The 21,657-nt window shown below is 40.4% G+C and overlaps 2 protein-coding genes across 2 annotated transcripts in view; one reads left to right on the forward strand and one right to left on the reverse strand.

Moving 5' to 3' along the window:
- The first annotated feature begins 3,497 nt into the window (after positions 1-3,497).
- ark2ca (arkadia (RNF111) C-terminal like ring finger ubiquitin ligase 2Ca) lies at positions 3,498-18,242 on the forward strand. Its single transcript, XM_084935543.1, has 8 exons — positions 3,498-3,678; positions 10,513-10,813; positions 10,905-11,030; positions 11,173-11,302; positions 11,387-11,491; positions 11,721-11,816; positions 11,916-12,016; positions 14,287-18,242. Exons 1-8 carry the CDS (start codon positions 3,618-3,620, stop codon positions 14,402-14,404), a joined length of 1,038 nt encoding a protein of 345 aa, XP_084791669.1. The 5' UTR covers positions 3,498-3,617; the 3' UTR covers positions 14,405-18,242.
- A 1,982-nt stretch (positions 18,243-20,224) lies between these two features.
- Positions 20,225-21,657, reverse strand: part of loxhd1a (lipoxygenase homology PLAT domains 1a) — a 33,278-nt gene continuing 31,845 nt past the window's right edge. Inside the window, exons 39-41 of the mRNA XM_084935550.1 lie at positions 21,486-21,618; positions 21,071-21,226; positions 20,225-20,955 (exon numbers count right to left, since the gene is read on the reverse strand). Coding sequence (XP_084791676.1) covers positions 20,475-20,955; positions 21,071-21,226; positions 21,486-21,618 — 770 coding nt within the window. The 3' untranslated portion in view covers positions 20,225-20,474. The remainder of the gene's footprint in view (positions 20,956-21,070; positions 21,227-21,485; positions 21,619-21,657) is intronic.

Genomic DNA, 21,657 nt, shown 5'->3' on the forward strand with positions numbered 1-21,657 from the left:
GATATTTGGTATGGCCGCCTTTATATTTCGACACAGCCAGGAATCCTGCTCCAGGCTTGGCATACCTCAACATACCTTTCTGCCTGTTTCTCTTCCTTAAGAATAACTCCTTGATAGCGACCCCATTAAGACCATTTATGATTCAGTGAACATTAGATGGATGAAGTGAAGGCCCAGATGAATCTCTCCATCTTACTTCTAAAGGACATGACTTTCAGATGCTGCTCATCTGCTGTAGATTTTTTTTTTAGCCCTGATGCTTCTTCTTTTGTACTCCATTTGTCGAGCTTCCTCAATTTTTTTTAGGGAGACACTGCACACCACACCAAGATGTGTTTTAAGTTTTAAGCTAATGTCTTTTTGGAAATGGCCTTGTTAGTACAGAAATTGAATTTTACACATTTCAAGCTGACGGTTTTCCTATATGCAAATAAAGAAATGGGAACAAGTTATGTGTTTACAACTTCAAGTTCTTTCTAGGTTGTCTGCCACAAAACTGGTTTAACAACAACACTAGTTCAACTTTCGAGTTAAGTATCCTTTATTGTGTTTGAATGATTGATAGGTCAGTGTTAAGTGACTTAACAAACAAACAAAATGGTTAGGTACAAGGCCTGGATTGAAAATGAGTGAAAAAGCAGCCAATGTCCAAGAACACTTTAACAGATCTTCAGAAGCCTGGAGAACTATTGCTCAAGATCACTTTTAAAAGAAATTACAAGCGTCTGGCTCCTTGGAAACAAAATATTTAAAGGGTGTCACAAGACTTAGTACTGTATAACTGCCACCATAGGTATAGCACTTAACAAGATGTCTCATTTTTTATTTTATTCTGTGGCCAAGCAGTCTAGACGACTGCCTGACTGTGAACAATGCAGGTTCATCCTCACCCACCAAAGTAGCATGCCAGGTCAGAGGTCACCCTGTAACACCTGCCACTAGGGGGACATATGGAGTTCACATGAAGAAGACAATGAGGGAGTGGAGCAATGCAGTCTGCGGGGCCCTTTAACGAAAAACTAAAGCCCTTTAGCCAGCTCTTTTCACCCTCGGGGCAGAACATCAGCTGTATGCTAATTTTCACAGGGCAGCGGTGGCCTCACAGAGCAGTGAATGTGCTGGCTCACTCTCAAAGCCAGAAATGATTGCGCTTCATCTTGCAGATGTCCTTTTACACTAAACGATGCCACTTAGGATTTTTGTGTTGTACATGTTTTGTTCCAAGTTATCTCCAGTTTCTTCAAAATGGCATTTCATTTGTTCAGTCCTCGCTCTGCCCACCTCCAGAGGGCTTTCTAAAAATAAAGAGTGGAAATAAGTCTCATTTCCGGTGAGGACACATCATTTTTACATCAGGTTCTGCTGAAAGAGAGCTCAGCTGCCGCTTCTGTTAATACGTCAACTACTGCCAGCTATCCTGATAAATGCTTGTGTTCAAATGTACATAAATGTGTGGAATAAAGTGGCAGTTTTGATGTGTGAAATTGATTGCGGCAGTGATAGTAAAGCATCGTGAAAGGCTCTTTGTGTTTCACAGCAGGCTTAAGGCATTAGATGACGAGAACTGGAGGACATATGGGACTAAGAGTTTTGTGACCCCCTCAGCCTCCACAGGCCCATCTGTTCCTTCATCCTTCAGGCTTAACACTACAGGCAGTGAGGTTTTTGGGACACAGGCCCCTTTTTTCACAAGTTCTGCTGTACGACAAATCTGGCCAACATATATTCACGAATATTCAAAGAGTTAAGTCTTACTTGAACTGTATCGGATCATCAAGAAGATCATTCAGCAACATTTTCCTGATGATCATGTCTGATGGTTGCTATTCACTGACAAAGGTCAAGGCAAATAATCTACGCAAGTATATATCTTTCCTTTTTTCAATTCTGTTTATAAGGGAGTTCAGTTGCAATAACCATTGGCTGCCCTATAGGTAGGGTTGGGCCCAACCAATCACAGCACTTCAATCCAATCTAAAAAGCAAAAACAGTAAATACCTATTGTTTCACTTTTGTGTAAGACAACCTGTGCTGTTTTTCTTGTCAGGCAGTGAATATTTGGCTGTCACAAATCACCCTTGTTGGCCCTTAATTGTTAAAGCAAGTTACATCCTTCCTCTCTGCCATCAGTACTTGTTTCAGCGTTGACGAAGACTGACATTTTTCATGATTTCACTGAAAGCAGATCTGATGAAATTGGACAATAAAGTAATTTGTTTGTTTTTTTGTTTTTGTTTTTACAAGAAGTTACCATATTGAAGCTAATGGTGTTTGCAGTTTTAAATTTCCTTAATTTTTCAGCCCTGGAAGTTCTCACTTTTACTAACTTAACTTTGAATGATTCTTTAAATGAACTGCCACCTGTTAAGCTTTTTCGGTAATATAGGCAAGAGGCTTTGACAAGGTTGGAAAAGTGCAAGTGAAAAAAAACAAACAACTGTGTCTGCCTTATCAATTTTTTGCAAGCTGCCCATTATGAGTCCAGCAATACATGTATGGTACTGAATATAGTGTAATTTTCATAATGCTATTTTCTCTTCCCTTTTAAGGCAAGTATACCTGAAGCATCAAGAGTAACGCTACTGAAAAGACCCTTCAGAGTGTTAAATATATTCACATTTGTACTCTCAAATGTTATTTTATCCATGGTCCATGTACATATGATTTTCCTTATTATGAGTATCACTGACACCTATCTTGCCATCCTCTTAGATCCTTTGAATAGAAACCTTTTCATACTTTTCAGGGCATATCTCATATAAATCCCTGCATAGTTCAGTTCAGTATACTCCATCTGCAATAAATGAAAGCAACTTTGAACTTAAAAATGTAAATGTACTAAATAAATGATACCTCTACTACATTGCAATGCAACATTTATGCCTTACGTGTAACGAAGGTAATGTATATAGCAGAATCATCTCAGGCTTCTTCCTTTTTGAGACTCGGTCCATCATTTAAGTCCTGCATTGAAAATGCCTGATATAAAGGCATAATCGGGACAAGTTGGGGCAACTGCTGATTACTATTGTAATTTATACATATATTGGGTAATACTGGTGTTGTTAACTGTTCCAGTATAGTATTTCTGATATTTATCTGTAGTATCACATCAATTTTAAAAGTGTAACGAAAACATAGTGTAATGAAAACTTGAACCTATTTTTAAAAGGGGAGAGGGGGGCAAGGAAGACCAAAATAGAAAAATATTTGCAATTAGTCACCAAAGCTGTCAAATAAATGCAGTGAAGCAGAAGTCAAAACTTTCATAAAAAAAATACTTGAGTAAAGCCTGGTGAGGTAAAGTTCCGTTTATTTCAGGCTCAGTGATAAACTATAGCCATAAGGTACCATCGGATCTAAATGTTCCAGCCACGAAAGTACCCCGCACTGTGCGTGCGGATGGGAAGGATATCTCCGCCCAGGCACTGATCCTATTGGCGGATCCCGCTGTCAAATCCGGAGGGTCCTGCTCGGAAGGCTCCACTGATTGGCTACAGGGATCTGTGTGTGTGTGCAGGCAGCGCAGTCTGTTTGAATGTGCTGGTGACTGAAGAGGATCATTTCCATGGACCATCTGTCTTACTGGCTGCGCACAAAACAAAGAAGGACCCAGGATGGTTTTAGTGCATGTCGGATATCTGGTTCTCCCCGTCTTCGGCTCAGTTAGAAACAGAGGTATGAGGAGCTTTATGTTCTCTTTTTTTTTTCTAACGCTAACCCCGAAATAATACTTCTTCATTACTTGTCTTAAATATCCACAGATGATGTAAACAGAGCTGACACCTGCTAGCTAAAAGCGAGCCAACGTAACAGCGAGCGATACCGAAATTATATTAGCCTTCTTGCTAGCTGTAGCCGAACCGAGACCGCTAATGAAGCGACCGAAGACGTGAGCCCTCAAATGCCGACGAAGACGTTGTGTTTCGGGCCTGTAAACCGCACTAAAAGGACTTCAGCTGTCAAGCGGCAGCTTTTCTTTTCCCTTTTTCTTTTTTACCCTCGGTGGCTAGCGCGCTTCTGTCTGGTTTATCTATTTATCCCTGCGCCTTGTTTATGTGTGTGCCGTCGCCGCTAGCTACTACAGCCCGGACATCAACGGCAGATTAATACTAGCCCAGCTTTATTTAGCTTACAACCTCCACAGCTTTTGTAAGGGTTTTCTTAAATTATGAATTTAGCCAAGCTAGGGTAGACATCTGAATCCAAAGTGACCGAGTGTATTGCTATTTTCTTCCATTTTGCTCCTTTGTGTGCATCCTTTAAAAAAATCTCATTTCTGCGAGTTACTTTAACTGGATGGTTCTTCCACTGAAAGACAGCATTAGGCTAATCAGTGTAAATCAGTATAAGCATATGACTGGTTTTTAATGCGAATAGGCTTTAACATTTTTGGAGCATGTCCCCGTTAAACCTCTAATAAAAATAATAATTTAAAAAAATCCCTGCAAATTTTGCTGCAGGTGCTCCAGTAGTGAAACAGCATAAAATCCGTTTAATAGGGCATAACAACAATAACATCATCCTCCACTGCAGCAGGGCTATCTGTGTTGATTATGTAATAATAATAGTAATTTGTCGTGCATTGTTAAAACTACATGCAGTAGCACCAATGATTTCATTGTGCTTTTATTTGTGTTCTTTTTTCCTGTTCCATAGTATCGAGGCTGGCTCTACATTCCGCATTTCTCAGACCTTTGTCCCCCTCCATTGTGTAGCTAACGATCATCTGCTGCTGTCTGCCGTAGCCTCTGCCTGTTCTCTGCATCTAGCTGTATTGTGAACCCCTTCTTCCTCATTTCCTCTTTCCATCTGAAGACGACATTGGCATTAAAACCGAGTTCCCACTCATACCGTATCCTTCTGTGTAACAGACTAAAGAATAACACTCTCTGTAGAAAACAGTTTGTCTTAATTTAAACTGTCATGTTGCTCTTTAGTGAATAACCCATTGTAGCGTTAGACTTTACTACAGACTGTCATTGTGATTCTCCCATTCAGTGTGGATAGACTACATTCTGCTGTAAATTTCTGTAAAGTGGATACATTTTGATCCTCCCCTCCCCGATTCGATTACAGCCAGGCTTGATCGAACTCTTTGATTACTCTCCTCACAAAGGTGCATTGTACCGTCTTTTTGTTGTCAAAGAAGCACTTTACAATTGCTATTACTAATAATCTTGTTATCCTGATAATCACTAATTGGCATGCGGCGCTTAAGTCATTTTGTTTTTGGCGACGTTATGTTTTTTTTCCACATTTGAAGGTCCACTGCACCTGTTAATGGTTGCTGGTCATAATCCTATCCATGTGTCAAAGCATTTGTCCCTGCTAGCTGAGCGGACTCCACAATAAATTGGAGAGATGTGAATCTAAACCCATTTTGCCATTTTTGCAGCGCCCCACCACCACCACTACCACTCCCTCTCAAATCTTACCTCCAGCACCTCCAGAATGCTATCCATTTTACAGGGATGTGTATATCCTGCACTGCTGTAGATCTCCTTTTTTAGAATCAAAATGTCTTTTTTATTCTTTGGTTGTGGTTTTTCTGCCTTATGTTCTTGTATTAGATCCTAATGCATGGTCATTTTATACTTTTGTTTTTCCACATTGAACAGCAGATTCCAATGTAATCTTTGTGTAGAGATGTCCCTGCTGTACTGAAATGTGCTGTAAGCATACACATCTACTCATTGGATGCTGCTTCTGTTCTGTTAACCCTACAGAGAGCATGGTCAGGCCTTGCCTTTGGTCTTTATTTGCATGGGATTATTATTATTATTATTATTATTATTATTATGCTTATGTAGAGTCTCTTACTCTTATTATTACTATTATCACACAGTGCCACACACTAATATTTTTCCAATAAAGACTGTAGTTTTCTTCCTAACCTTCAGTGTGCTTTTTGCTGATTTCCATGTGTTCCTCCCCCTCCTCCCTCCACACTGTGCTGTCACTGAGACAGTCCCCTCACTCTATATGTGCTCTCATTTCTCAGCTGTCTTTGACAGAGTTTCTTCAGGTTGCCACACTGCTTACTTTGGAGTAGGGGCAAGCACATTTTCTTTCCATTTTTAAAATGCAAAGGCATGTTTGATATTGAAACCTCGACACTGACATTTCCTGTTACAGGCTGTCATTCCGTCCAAATCCATACACTATCTATAGACCAAAACACAGCCTCCCTCACAGCCAATCATTGGTGTTAACATTGTGAGCAATATGGGTGAAATCATGGTTATATATATATATATATATATATATATATATATATATATATATATATATATATATATATATATATATATTAGATAGATAGTTAATAGAAGTTTATTGCAAAAAAAACCACTCAAAAGGAGTTAAAATAGTAAAAAAATAAATAAAAATACAACAGTGTTTAATAAAAAAAAAAAAAAAGCTGGCATGCTATATAAAATGAAAATAAAACAATATAATTTGCAAGCAAGTTAAACCCTATATTTAAAAAAATAAAATAGAAGTGAATTAATGAAGCACAAAATAGAATTTAAGGATTATTCAGGCCTTTTTCCTTTTCTTTATGGAAAACATAAATAAGTTCTTGTTTTGAATTTGATGCCAGCAAAATCTTTCAAATAAGTTGCGACAGGGTCATGTTTACCACAGAGTTGCATCAGCTCTTCTAACACCACTCTTCAAGGGCTTGGAAACTATGGCAGACCGGTTGCTGTAGATTTGAAAGAAACATGTTTTCATGTAAGATTTCAGCAGCTCAACACTTCAGAGCCCCCTTTGTTATATACATGTTATTTATTTAGCTTTGGTTTGCATTATCTAGAATGTTGATACTGGGTGATGGCCCTGACCTGTTTAGCCCCTGGACTCACTCAGTACAGAGCCATACTGCTGTAATTCGTGAGGAATGTTGTTTTGCACGGTCTTGCTGAAAAAAAGCAAAGGCTTTCCAAAAAAGAAGTCATCTGATCCAATACCTGTACATATCAAATTGTTCAGCATTAATGGCGATTTCACAGATTTGTGAAAGCACCATCAAGATTTGTGAAGTTACTCATAATATTGCTCACTAATGTATGCGCATATCATCAGGAATGGTGCCATTTTTCTGAATTATATTTATGTATAATTTGTTTGTTTTTTCACAGTGGTTTTGAGAAGTTGTTTAGTCCACTTCACAGATTTCCACCACAGAACTGAAATGGCGCTGAAGAGCACTGCCGTTCTGTGTTGGTTTTCAGCTTTTCCCCCTGAATACAGAGAATTCTTAGAATTCCCTTAATCTTTTAAACAACACTGAACTGGAGATTATATAACCCAGTGATAGTGGAAGATTATGGAGATTTTGTTTTACTTTGGAAAAAAAAAAAGCATTGGTGAAACACACATCTAAAAGACTCTCTTTTTAAACCCAATTACAAAATTGATCTATTTTCAGTTTACCCAATTGGAATCAATACTGTTTTTTTAGAAGAGGTTTCAGGCATTTTACTAGCTGGGTTTTCCCATCTTTTTGGCCCCTGTCCTAAAAAGTATAGCTTACAATTCAAACTGAGTGTATATAAAACAAAACAACAACAACAAAAAAAAATAGGAAAGAAAAATAGGATAGTCATTTTTTCTCTTCATCATCACAAATTCAGTACTGCTACCTTACCTTGTACCTTAGCAAGATGCCTTGAACAAAAGCCACCAAGTGGCTTTGTCTTACAAAGACAAAAACTACCTTCCAGCACATCTGTCAATCATTCATCGACATGTTTTAACTGAAAAGTATAAAAGTACTATCCACTAGATTAGAGATAATGACTACCTATTAATTGGTGAGTTTTGCCTGCATATTGAGTTTGCTGCCTCCTGGCTCTAGCCTTTAACATCAGTACTCAGCTATAAGAGCAATATAGACTTGACCTCCAGCACAAAGTGAACAAGTAGACAGTCCTAAATGTCTAGCTTTTCCTTTTTGCAGTCTCCAAATGGGTACCGCAAAGACAATACAGAGGTTCAATAATTAAATGGTGGCTGCTCAGTCTGTGCATTTAAACTTGGGTCTCTGTGGTATGCTGTCAGGTCCTCAGCTGGTGTTTTTCTTTATTAGCACAACAGACCATGACACATTTATATTCATGTTGCCTTTCTAGCTGGTGACAGCAGCATAACTAAACCCAGTTAGGCTAACGTTGTTTCTCAAGCACAGATAATGTGTTAAACTCTGAGTAATGAGTGCAAATGAAATAAAAGAAGTCACATTTTTTTGTTAGTAGTAACTCATTTCTCTTTACATGCTGGCTATGCACATCAGTCATCTGTGTAATGACTTTTCATTTTCATCAAATCTTCAGTTTTTTAGACATCTGTTGTGTTTCTCTTTAAATGTGGCATTAGATGCTTCTTTGAAAAGTTTCCAAGTGGGACGCTTTTCTTCCATTTTAACACTTGACTCAGCTGCGTGAACCTTACATCTGCGTGCAGTGTCTGAAAAAGGCTAAAGGTGTGTCCGAGGCACAGCCATGTGTGCTCTGCAGCTGACTTCTAAATATCCCAGCAGCTGCACTGCATGTGTGGCTGCACTGATACAAAACCACGAAAAGCAAGGTCAGCACAATGGTTTTCCAAGCATGTGCATGTTATGCTGGATTTTTTTTTCTTCACCAAGTGCAGCTGTACAACACATGCACTGATTTCGCCTCATTAATCCTCACCTTCTGATGGTGAGTGTTATAATCGGTGACCTCAGCAGGTGTGGGGACGGTTTCTGCCTAATGGGAGACCAGTGAGACAGGCAGAGGACAGGGGTGTGTTAGAGAGGTGTGATGTAAAGCTGCAGTGACTTCAGGAGGAGTGGAGGGAGAGAGAAAGAAAAGAGTTGAGGTACCATGTCAGACTGCTGCAGTCGCAGGTGGGTGGGGCTTACTGGCTGTCACTCACTGTGGGACACCATGCTGCAGCCATGCTGTGGGGGAGGGGCCGCCTGTGCAGCAGCTGAGAGGAGAGGATAGGTGGAAGTGTGTGTGTGTGTGTGTGTTTCTGTCTGTGAGTCAAAGACAAAGCCTCAGATGTAACAGTGGAAACATCAGGGCTGCTGCTGCTGGCAGCTCTGCAGTACGTCAAATATTAATGCCAGCAGTTCATGCTGTGAAAAGCTCCCAGAGACAAATAATCTGATATTTACCCTGAACTTCACACAACAGTCCAGCTTTGCCGGGTCACAGGCTTCATGCAAAACTGATGCACAGCCTTTAACCAATCCAAGCCACCAGTCTGCCATTTCTGCTCTACTTCCTCAGCCAAATGCTGTTTTTCACTTTGCCTATGGCTCTCTGGGTTCACTGGCTTTCCATGTCCCGAGGTTATATCCAACAAAGCAAAGCCAGACAAATATGTCGTTTCAGCAACAAAAAACAGAGCATTTTGGGAAATGCGCTTGTTTCATCTGCACAGGACTTTATCAAATCATAACCACTTCCCTGCACATCTAACTCTCCTTAATTGATTTGCTACGTCTTAAAAAAAACAGTGAAGTAAAAGCAATATTTCATTTTCTGCCGTTGAGAAATGTTACACACTTCTTAAATTTTAAATTAGATCTCAACTCAGTGAACCAGCTACTGTTAATTAAACTTGTCAGCAAATATTAAGTATGTCATAGACCATTAACAAAGAGCCAAATCTACAATGTGGCTTCATGTTATTGTTTGAAAGATTATGAGTAAACAGTTTAAATGGGCAGTTCTTATTCACGGGACATGCAAAGACACAATACTGACATATTTACGTATACACTGTGCGCTATCCATCCTCCAGACCCCGCTGTCTGCTTTCCTCTCTAGAGGAAATTTAGAGAAGCTTTAATTGGAAGTTAAAGGAGTAATACTCTCAACTTGCTTCCAGCATTCATTTCTGTGAGCTCTGAGTAATTTGTATTGATTGTTTTGTGCAAGTGCAACACCAAGGTGACTCAGTGGGACTAGCACACAACCTCCCATCTTCTCTGCTAAATAGGAAGGGTGGAGAGAAGACAAAAATGAAAGCCCATAAACCTTTCAGACTTTCTTGATGGCTATGCCGCATTACTGTTATCTAACTCTTTTGTTGAGAAAGCCTCAGTTTAATATCTTCCGTCAAACAGCAAGCGCAATAATAATAACAGAGTTTGAAACTATTGGTTTTGCTAGGATTCATTTTGGAAATACCCTAGACCCCCAGTTAGTGAGGATGCGTCTTTCCTGTTGGCTGCACATGGCAAGTGGAGACGCAGACCATTGAGTGAAATCCGTCTGTGGGTTTAGTTGGTGCTCCACAGGGTTCTCCATGTCTGCGTCGTCCATCTGCTGTTTTGTCTGTCTTGTCTCTTCCTGTGTCACGTTCCTCTCTGCGTGGTTGGTTTTTAAATGTGTTTGTGTCTTTTTTACGAGTGTGTGCGAAAGTGCTGTTGGTTCGTCTCCTTGTCGTGTAAGTTTCAATGAAAGCGATCGCAGCTCCGTTTTGATCCCTCGCATTTATTCCCAATAGGAGCGCACTTCACCAGGCATCAACACAGCCATGCTACCTCCTGCCGACACTTTCACCTGGGTGCTCCCCAGGCGCCCATCTCAGCTGAGTTTCCTCTAGGACATGCCAGCCAGCCCCCGCAGACAGGCCTGGCCACCCACCTGCCCCCGACGCACCATCCACCCCTCACTGCCCTGCCCGGACCCCCTCAGTTTCAGGATGTGCCGGGGCCTTCATTCCTACCTCAGGCCTTACACCAGCAATACCTCATCCAGCAGCAGCTCCTCGAAGCGCAGCATCGCAGGATCCTCCCACACTCCAGGTAGTGACCCTTGCATCCATACAAACACAACTAAAAAACAAACAAACAAAAAACCCAGATATTTTTAAATCAAATCTCTATCTAATTACAGAAGAGCCCAGGAGCGTATTCCCCTGAACCCTCACAGACTGCGTTCGGGCTACGAGTACTCCCCGCCCCTCCATGTTCCTCAGCCAATGACACAACAACCGCGGTACCTGGCCGAAGGCACCGACTGGTGAGTCACCGTTGGGGATTAACGAGAATCCTGCAGAGTTGAGAAATGATCCCGTCTTTTTTATCTTTCCACCCATCTGTCTGTCTGCCACATTGCCTGGCACGGGCTATGTTAATTTAGCCACGTTCCTCTCTTTCTGCAGGGATCTCAGCGTAGATGCTGGCCTCCCTCACCATCAGTACCAGCTCCAGCAGCTTCCGCAGCACTATCAGCATTACCTGGCCTCCCCTCGAATGCATCACTTCCCCAGGAACACATCCTCTGCACAAGTGGTATGTTGGTCACTTCCTCAGGTGGCCTTGGATAGCTTGATAGTCTATATTCCTGCTGTAATATAATGAAGGATTTTGTTGTAGGTTGTGCATGAAATCAGAAACTACCCATACCCCCAGCTTCACCTGTTGGCGCTGCAAAGTTTAAATCCTTCGAGGCACGCCACTGCTGTGCGAGAAAGCTATGAGGTAAATCTGACTGTCCATCTATCAAACTCTGCACCTTCCCACTGTGTCACTTTAAGTCACATGTACTAACTGTTCTCTAGCTTTTAATCAGTATGAGCTTCATAAGCAGATTTTTTCATTCTTTCCTGACCATGAAAACAGCAGTGAACCAAACCATTTGTTGTCCATGTAGTAGCTTTTTCTCTTTTTAGCATTCTGGTTAATTTTATTAACTGGGCTGTTCCTGCAGGAGCTGCTGCAGCTGGAGGATCGACTGGGGAGCGTTAGCAGAGGAGCTGTTCAGACAACCATAGAGAGATTTACTTTTCCACACAAATACAAGAAGGTATGGCAGATGAGACAAAAATCTGTTGAACGTTTGCTTTTTTTCCCCCTTTGTTTTGACCCTACATTTCTGTCTCTCTGTAATGTGACCCACGAACAGAGAAAGCCCCTGCAGTTGAAGATTGGGGAGGAGGAGGAAACAGATGTTGATGAAAAATGTACCATATGTTTGTCCATGCTGGAGGATGGAGAAGATGTCAGGTAATAATTACTTTGTAGACCCAGAAATCATAAAAAAGGGAAGTGCACTTATTCTGAGTGAGTTAAATGGGAAAATCTATACCAAATTGTTTTGATGGGAAACATGATGCTGCAGGCTGCAGATGATGAGCTTAGCTCAGAGATGCATTGCAGGATGGGTCTAGACAGCAGGGACTGATGGGGAAGACGAGATGGAAGCCGGACTTCCTTTTCTATTATCGTAGACAATATGACATCATTGAAAGACAGATAAGCTAATTGCCTGAGTGAGACATCAAGCAATTGCAAGAGATAAAAGAGGCACGACTACAGGAATTACTCCAGATCCCATTATCAGCGTTGCCTTCTAACATTTTTGTCTAATTTTTGTTTTCCACTTTATAATAAATATCACTTTACCTGACTTATTGTCAGGTTTACTGATAATCATGATATGATACACCACATCTCTGTGTATTGTCTGCAAACTCCTCCTGTGCAGTCTGTAGCACAGCAGCCAAACGTTGCACACAGGTACATCTTAGGTCCCTGATGCTTCTTAACCACCTACCAACAAGCTAAAGTGGACTATTTTTAGCTTTTACAGAGCTATAACACCTTAAAATGTATATTATTTTGATTCAAGGACAGCCACATCTAATTGATATGCAGACAACTTAAAAATTATGGTATATATGATATAATGTCATCAGGTTTCCTGGCAATAAAGGACTAATAGTCAAAACATGAGCATGGGCCTGTAAAAGTAAATATAATAAATACAGTATCATAGATTTATATACTTTAGCTGAAAATTGTACATCAGGAGTAATAAAATCTTTTAAAACTTGTGAAGAATTTGCAAGTTTGCTCACTTACAAAGAAATTAAGTCTCATAACAGTTTGCCATCATTTTTATGGTTGTTTCTCTGTAATGGTGATGGAGAGAATGTCAACAATAAAAGTTGTACACTGATTTGATCTGTCATTGGGTGAAATAAGTATCTGATCTCCCAGCAAAATATGACTTGGTGCTCGTAAGTACCAAAATTTATAATGTTTCCACCTCCATGCTTGACTCTGGGGATTGTGTTGGGTCATACTCAACATTCCTCTTCCTCTAAACACGGCGGGTTGAGTTGATGCCAAAGAGCTCCATTCTGGTTTCACCTGACAGTGCTTTCTTCTCTGAATCATTTAGATGTTTACTGGCAAACTTAAGATGAGCCTTTACATGTGCCTTTTGAACGGGGATCTTCCGAGTGCTGCAAGATTTATCAACTGTGTGTTACCAACTGTATTCTTGGTGACTTGGTGACACAGCCAATCTGTCGGAGCCAGTATTCTGGCTGGGATGTAGAGGATCAAATACGTATTTTACTCAATCACATGCAAATCAATGTATAACTTTGATGTATTTTTTTAATATTCTGTCTCTAAACTACTTTAAATTAGAATTAGAAACTGTTCATTTGTTTGGAAGTGAGCAAACTTGCAAATGCAGTCCTTTCAAATCATCATTTCATCCACTGTCTATGTAATATAATGTAAGAGTTTCTGACAAATACCAAGTATTTACTTCTTCCCACTGTGTTTCTGCTGACCTTCTGAGCAAATCATTCATGAGAATCTTTCCAGTCCTGTACCACATGTGTGCATAAATGAGCCTCTGCTATGAGCTGTTGCCAGACAAATAGCTGAGACTCTAGGAAGCTGCTGATCATGGCTAAGAAATAGTCCAATCTCAAGCCACCCACAAACCAAAATTTAGTTACATTTTTTTTGTTGTTGATGGTTGTATTTTCACATGGAGACAAAAATCCCCTTTAGTGTTGCATCAGGAAAGGCATCCACCATAAAACTGATCAAACATGCAGAACTACCTGCTGCAGTGACCCCTTGTGAAAATGGAGCTGCCGAAAGTAGCCTCTATGCCGAGGCAGAAGCATGGCAACAACCTGCTTTTCAAATGCTGGAATTATAATCCCTAAAATGTTCTGTTCCATTACGCACATGCATATGAAACAGTGGTTGGGAGTGAATTTTTAGGTAACAAGAACTGTCCCCCTGGGTGAGGCGAGAGGATCGGTTTGCAACATAAGAGTCTCAGCTGTCTGAGAGGCATTTGGGACTGACTACTCAACAACAAAAGTTGTCTCTACATGCCTGAATGAACAGAATTAACTCCCCGAGGGTCTTTTTAAGCTCACAACTGTATGCACTGGAAAAGTAACACACTGTCATGTGAATCCACACTGACCCTAAAGTTTGTCTCTCTTCCTATCCTGCAGGAGGCTGCCCTGCATGCACCTCTTCCACCAGGGCTGCGTGGACCAATGGCTGGCCACCAGCAGAAAGTGTCCAATCTGTCGAGTTGACATCGAAACACAGCTGAACCCCGACAGCTGATGAGATTCGACACTCTCGTGATTCAGTCGCCCTCGTGGTGCGATTCTTGCTTTCTTCCACCCCCGGCTCGCCAGCCTCCCCCACCTTACCCTACCCCACCCCACCTCCCTCCACCTCCTTCCCGTCAGGTGCTTTGCCAAATGTCTCCAGACTTCATGTGACATCACCACCCTTCTGAGTCACGCTTTACTGAGCCAAGCCAGGAAAACTAACTGCACGGAGAGGCCGCAAAGGACTCTCTTTATATAGAAGCACATCCCTCTGGAAGCAAAAGACACACTAACAAACACATACTCATGTACACAGGGTTTACTTGTAGCTTGCTGGTCTTACGTGGGGTTGTTGTTGCTGTTGTGGTGTTGTACTGTAGGTAGCCTGGGGCTGTGTAGCATGTCCTCAAAGCCATGACTTAATGTCCTGAGACTAGAAAACACATAACCCCAGACCTAGCTGGCTACTTTTCTCTCTTCTCTTCAATCTCTCTCTCTTGCTCTCTTTTTACACACACACATATATATACACACACACACAAATATATATTTCTCTCTTTTTAAACACAATCAAAATGAATATTCTGCCACGCAAGAAAGCTTAACAGAATCTAAATGCGCTGATGCCATGTTTACCTAAAGATCATTTGTGGTCGTAGTAGAGTAGCAGTAACCAATAAGTGAGATCTGGTGCGACCTCCTCAAGGCCAAGCACCAGCTAGCTGGGTGTTTTAATTCTCTCATGCAGCTTTTGACATTTCGCAGTACAGTTGTGCGTTTACCTTGGGTTGGTGTCATGTGCAGATGGTGTGATGTGATTAGGTCTCATTCACTGTCAGGGAAAACCCAGTGACTGAGATGTTTTTGTGTTTGAAATTGAAAAACAAAAGAAGAAGAAGACAAAAAATAATAGTGTTTTCACCAAAATGCATTATGTCACAGTGTAGCTTGAATTTCCGCACAGGTTTTATGTCCACTGCCCATGCCATGTGTCACTTCAAGAGACTGCGTCTCACACAAACGTGTTAGGTGAAGAGCACGGCCACTGGAGTGCTTATACAACACAAAGCCAAAAGAAACAAAAAGAAAAAACACAAAAAAACCTGAAAAGGGATGAACAACAGAAGCTATCATGCACTGCAGAGCGAGGTGGGAGGATTTAGCTGCCCTTGTACCTGCATTTCCATCTGGCACTAGGCCAGTGGCAGAACAGTGCACACTAAAAAACAAAAAGGAAGATTGCATGTTTCATTTTTTGGGTTTGGGGCTGTTGGCTGTGGTAGCGTTTCTTTACTTTTAAAAGGTACAGAGACGCCTGTGCATGACTTAGTTAATCTGAGCTGTGACTATCTTCTGAACACTAACAAATATTAATAATAATAATAATAATTTTTAAAAAGTCAGTGGTTTGCTCCCCTGACTTGTAGCGCGTGTCATCCGGTTCCCTTTGGTGGCGACCTTGGGATCCTGTTTTTTGATGTTTACCTTATTGCCTAAAGAACAAGCACATGTGACGATAGTTATAGCAACAAAAGTTTCTCCTCGGCATCGCGTTTGGTTTATATATAGGTACGGATTCATGCAGTGTTTTGAGCTGGGAGAGGAGCTTGCGTATTGATCTTGTGTTATATTTGTGTGACAGACCTCCCCTCGTGGTTGCTATGCTGGTTGCTATGCTGTATTTGCTAGAACATGTAGAAACGTGGTGCGACGGAGGCAGCCTCCCTCTCACAGTGCACACAGACACGAGACGACAGGACAGCAGGAAAGCATTCAGGCTGTTAAAACACACACTCTCTCTATCACCATTTCTTCTCTCTTTTTTTTTTTACCCTTTGTGTCAGCTTGTCACTTCAGTTCCACAGAGCTGTGTGTGTTTGTGTGTGTGTGCGCGTGTGTTACAGGACGCCTTTAGGACCCTCACTGTCCTCTCTGCACTGTGATAGCATATAACAAGGGTAACACTTGGCCCAGAGACTCAATTAACAAGGCTTACTTCTTCCTGTCTTGTGCACTGCCAGTGTTGACACTGCCTCCTCCTGTAGTGGAGTCATCCGTGATGAAAGTTGTCATAGTTTACACAGGGTGTTGTCAGTTGAGATGCCTTAAGTATTTAACAATCATAATTTATTACTAACTGTAGATACTGTGGGTATGTATTTAATTTTATATAGTTTTTTTTTCTTTTTCTGGAGTTGGGTTGACTGAATCATAATTTATTTATTTACAAATATAACATGAAAAGGCTATTAAAAAATGGATACCTCATGTTTTTTTGGTTGCATTGTTTTAAATGGGAATGCTTTGCATGCAGTTGTACTTATTCGGAACACTAAAAGTTAAAAAAAAAAAGGGGAAAAAAGTTCTGCTGTTTGATCTCCACAAGCTGGCTGTGCGATGTTTACTGACCAAGGCTGAGCTACTGAGCCCGTTCTCTCTCTTTCTCTCTCTCTCTTCCTGTCTCTCTCTATGTCTCTTTTTCTCTTTCATGTGGTGCTGTGGATCTTGGTTACATTCCATTCAATGCAATCTCTCCAATCCCCCATGCTGTGATGTAGTGAACAAACTGCAAGTGAATTGGTTTTGGTTTGTGACAATTTTTTTTCTTTCTTTTGCACTAACTTGTTTAAAATGGGAACCCTCTCACTGGCAAAAAAAAAAATAATAATAATATTTTAGATTATTTAAATGAACTGGCTTTTATTTTTTTATGCTCTGCTTCTCACACAATGCACTAAGGGTCTTAATGAAACATGTTCCTTTGCTTTAACTCTTTGTGTTGTCTCCTCAGTTGTCATCTCTCTAGTGTTTCTCTGTTCGTTGGTTTCTTATGTTGTTGTTTTTTTTCCCAAAATGCTTTGTAGATTTAAGCATAACAAGTGCCTCGCTTTAAGTGTTTGGGGATATTTCCATATAATGGAAACCATGAACAACAATCAGTCCATCCACCATGCCTTACTGGTTGCTTAGTTAATTAAGTGAATGGAAAACGAAGGAGCTGAGACAACATTTGACTAAAGCCATTATAATCAATCAATCCAAGTCAAGCTGTCCAAAAACTAGCTGCCGGTTTGTAGTACCGAAGCACTGCATTGCTGTGGAAATAGCTCTGACTATAAAGAGGCATGTTTCACCGTGGGCTTTACAGCAGTCCTTTCGATGTACTTCTCCATTCTGTTTTCTCCTCTTCTTTACGTCTCCGTTTGATTTTACCGTCCGTCCCTCCTCTCCGACTCTCTCTCTGTTTGCTTTCACAGTCTAAAAAAGGAAGGCAAGGATTTAAAGCACAACCTTTTCTAAAGAACAAAAAAACAAATGCATGTTTTCTCAGGTTTCAGTGTAGTCGCAATGGTTTCATAGTATATGGTGAAAATATATACAAAGAATATAACAGAAAAAAAATTATAAATTTTGTTGCTGCTTGAATCTGACAAAAACCAACAAGTGAAGAGAAACTATCCCAAAAAGTGCCAGTGAAAGGGCTGCCGCCATCCTTGTATGAAAACCTGCTGTTTAGCTGTGACTGCGCAATGTTTTTTCAAAATAGGATATTTTATCTGAAAATAGAACTATTTATCATTAATATTAAAGCAATAGCGCATTAAAATGGTTTTGAGCGTGTTGATGATGAAGTGGATGAGCCTGTTATGGGTAAATGTTAGATTTACATTTGGTGGAATTTTGTACTTTATTTATTATTACTACTACTAATAATGATGATAATGATCTCAAAGGTTGCATTGCTAAACCCAAACTGTTCTGTTTTTAATTTTTATTTTATTTCATGGCTTGTATATTATCCTTTTATATGTGCTCTTTTTGTAATAAACTTGATAAAATGGAAGTGACCCTATTTTTTGCGTGTCTTTTTTTTAACCCCACAAAATGCAGCAGTTTTGTACTTCATCCTTAGTTAAAGGTGAAGTCAGGTCATCAGGTTGTTTTATAGAGAAAAAAAAAATATTGTACTCATAAATTTATAGCATTTTACGTATGTGGCTAGAGATCACCCACATGTCAAAAGCAGAGAAAAAAGAGAACTATGGGTGTACTGTAAATATATGTTTTATCAGCTTTGATATCCTTTACCAAAGAAGTGAAAACACAAAGAAAAGAGGCAACAGCACCAGCATCTGGATATAAAGTCATCCTCTTCCTCCTCACCTCAAGTCTTATCTGCTGAACTGAAGTCAGGACTCTAAAACATAAAAATGTGTATAAACATCCTTATTTATTCCTAATATTATTCCAGTTACTTATTGTCAGAAGATTAGACTGTTATCTTTCTATCTCCAGCTAGCTGACAAAAGCTAACAACAACAGCAGCTGGTTTTAAGCTAACATTATGCTAGCTAACGTTAGGCTAAAGTATCCTAAAATTCCTAAAAATCCTAAAAATTCACACTTGATTACATTCTCACACCTTATAAGAGGTTATTCACTCAGAGCGTCAGAGTTCAGCAAAGTTACATCCACTTCAAAGACTGTTTCACAGAAGCTAACAGAGGCTACCAGCAGCAAAAACTATAGTGCCACCTAATGTTCTGCATGTCCTCAACAACTCACCTTAGTATGGCTGTCATTGTTCAGACATGAGCTTCTCTGACTCAGTGACACATATTGGACTTGAAAATAGAGATAGGTGCTTCTTACTGGGCATTGACAGCTAAGGCAAACAGAAGACTGACAGCTTTTCACAAATAGGGAAAAACTCTTTCCGGATCTGGGCCAAACATTAATAGAAACTTGCCGACTGACCATGTCACCATGGGGAACAGTCTAAATTTAATGTTTATGGTCTCTCTTGACTGACTACAACATGTTTTTCCTTTGGCCACCGTATCTAGGATTATACACTTGAATCAGGGACAAAAGAACTCAGTTGACTGATTTCTGCAATCTACTAACATGTAGCGGTTAGATTGTAATTCAAAAACCTGAAGAAATCATGGAATCTCTGTGTGTCCCTATATTGTTGACTAGACATTAAAACAATTGTTTTGGGCCAAGGAAAAAGCTATAAATATAAAATTCATACACAATTACTTCTTAACGATCACTTTGACATATTTGAATGTCCCATTTGAGTCATTTATTCACCTGTTTAATGTAATGTCTAAATATCATTCTCCACAATTTGCATAGGATCATCAAAACTGAACAACAGAAGATTGGAAAATCATTGCCTGGTCTGTTGAGACTCAGTTTTTGCTGCAGAAATTCAGATGGTAGGGTCAGAATTTTGTGTAAACAACATGAAAGTATGGATCTATCCTGCGTTGTATCAGTGATTCAGGCTGATACTGGTGATGGTGTAATAGTGTGGAGGAGATTTTCTTGGCACATGTTGGGACCCTCAGTATCAACTGAGCATCATTTTAACACCACAGCCTACCTGAGTATTGATGCTGACCGTGTCCATCCCTTTATGACCACAGTGTACCAGTCTCCTTCCAGCATTACAGTGAAACAGGTCACAAAGCTCAAATGAACTCAAACTGGTTTCTTGATTCGTTGAATGAATTCACTGCACTTAAATTGTCTCCACAGTCACCGGATCTCAGTCCAATATAGCATCTTTGCGAGTTTGTGGAACCGAATATTTGCAACAACTGTGTAATGCAATCAGGTCAATATGGATCAAAATCTCTGAGGAATATTTCCAGCATTTTGTTTGCTGTGTTTAAGGCAGCTCTGAAAGCAAAAGGAGACGACTGTAATAGCAAAGTATAACTAATGAAGTGCCCAATGAGTGTATATTTCTGTTTAACCAGACTTGAATGTAAAGTTTAGACCTACCAGCAAGTCAGAAGTGAAGCCGAAAACTGGGTGTTATAAACAAATTGGATTTATTTATTCATTTGTTCATTTTATAAAATCTGTATTACAACAAAACAATGCAAAGAATCCCTGATATTTAAAAAGAATGGCACTTTCCTTTTTCCTGACCACATTAGACATCATCATGACATGTTTTTTTTTTAATGTCTCAGTTCCTGAGATATAAAACTTGCTAGAAGCAGAATCTCTTTGGTCATTACTTTTAAACATAAGAGGACATGCTTGAGCTGTAGGGTTTTTTAGTATTTTGGGTAGATGGCCCTGGAGATCTTTCCATCTGCCTTCTTAGAGTCCAGCCATTTTCCGCAGAGAAAGATAGTGGTAACACCATTGGCTGTGTTGGTGACTTCCACACGATCGAGCAGCCAGCCAGGGCTGAGACCGGAGTTGTTGTGTTCTACCCGGACTTTCTGCAGCTCCCCCATGTCCAGCATTTCCACCGAGAAACGGTCTGTTTGCCCACGTTCAAAAAGGTTACGAAACTTCTGACGCAGTTGCCTGCAGCCTGAATCTCCATTGGAGCCATAGAGAGTAATGAAAACATTGGCATCTGTTCCTGCACCCTTTTCATCACCTGTGATGACGATGATCTCATATTTGACAGGTACCAGGCTTCGAGCTTTGCTTGCAAAGCTCTCGATGGTCTTTGTGCACTCAACGGTGATGAAATCGTCCCTCTTAGGAGAAAGAGGAATGAGGGAATTGCATTTGAAAATGTACCTGGAGATAATGGAGCAGAGCAGAAGGAATATAGTCTAACCATTTGAGAATATCAAGAAATTGTTTGATGGTGGAAAATAAATGAATGGCTACAGTGGGGAAGCAGCTGCCTTACTTGTTTCCCAGTTCTCTTTCGGTCACAACAACCTCCTCCACGTGCCAGTAAACCTCCCCCTTTACTTTCTTTCCATCCTTGGGTGTATGGCCCAGACAGATGCCAGCAATATCACCCAAGTTCTTGGATGAAAATTCAAACCTGTCAACATTTCCCCTAAAAAGAGAGAGGAACATGGATTTGTTGGTGAAAGTAGCTATTCCCTTAAATTGCTTTGCGTTAATTGAAATTCACATCACTGCCAGTTTGTTCTATGGAGTATAGTCATGACATCAGAGTGCAGTGCTGGTCTGGTCTTAAGTATTTTGGATAATCATCATGAGGGCAGAGAGAGATCCAGAGGGAGAGAAAGCACATTTCTTTTTCATGCAAACAAGCTGCCGGTGACCGAGTTAATCTTGCAGCAAGTACCTACCGCAAGAACCTCTTCTTCTTTGAGGAGTTCTCCATTACAAATTCTTTTGATCGACCCTTTCTCCCTTCAAGTACAATCCAGGCATTTTCCTTGGTTTCAGCTGTGTCTCCAGTTGTGATACAAATTTCATACTCTGTCATAGAGAAAAGGAGACTCAGTTACAGTAAAATGT

The sequence above is a fragment of the Perissodus microlepis genome, chromosome 7 (assembly GCF_051167445.1).
Source record: "Perissodus microlepis isolate ML-2025 ecotype Zambia chromosome 7, ASM5116744v1, whole genome shotgun sequence".
NCBI classification, from domain to species: domain Eukaryota; kingdom Metazoa; phylum Chordata; class Actinopteri; order Cichliformes; family Cichlidae; genus Perissodus; species Perissodus microlepis.

Excerpts from the sequence above, each read along its gene's own strand:
- ark2ca (XM_084935543.1), top strand. The coding sequence starts at position 3,618 with ATGGTTTTAGTGCATGTCGGATATCTGGTTCTCCCCGTCTTCGGCTCA. Across the intron at positions 10,814-10,904 it reads AGGATCCTCCCACACTCCAG|AAGAGCCCAGGAGCGTATTC; the intron begins GTAGTGACCCTT and ends ATCTAATTACAG. Across the intron at positions 11,492-11,720 it reads CTGTGCGAGAAAGCTATGAG|GAGCTGCTGCAGCTGGAGGA; the intron begins GTAAATCTGACT and ends CTGTTCCTGCAG.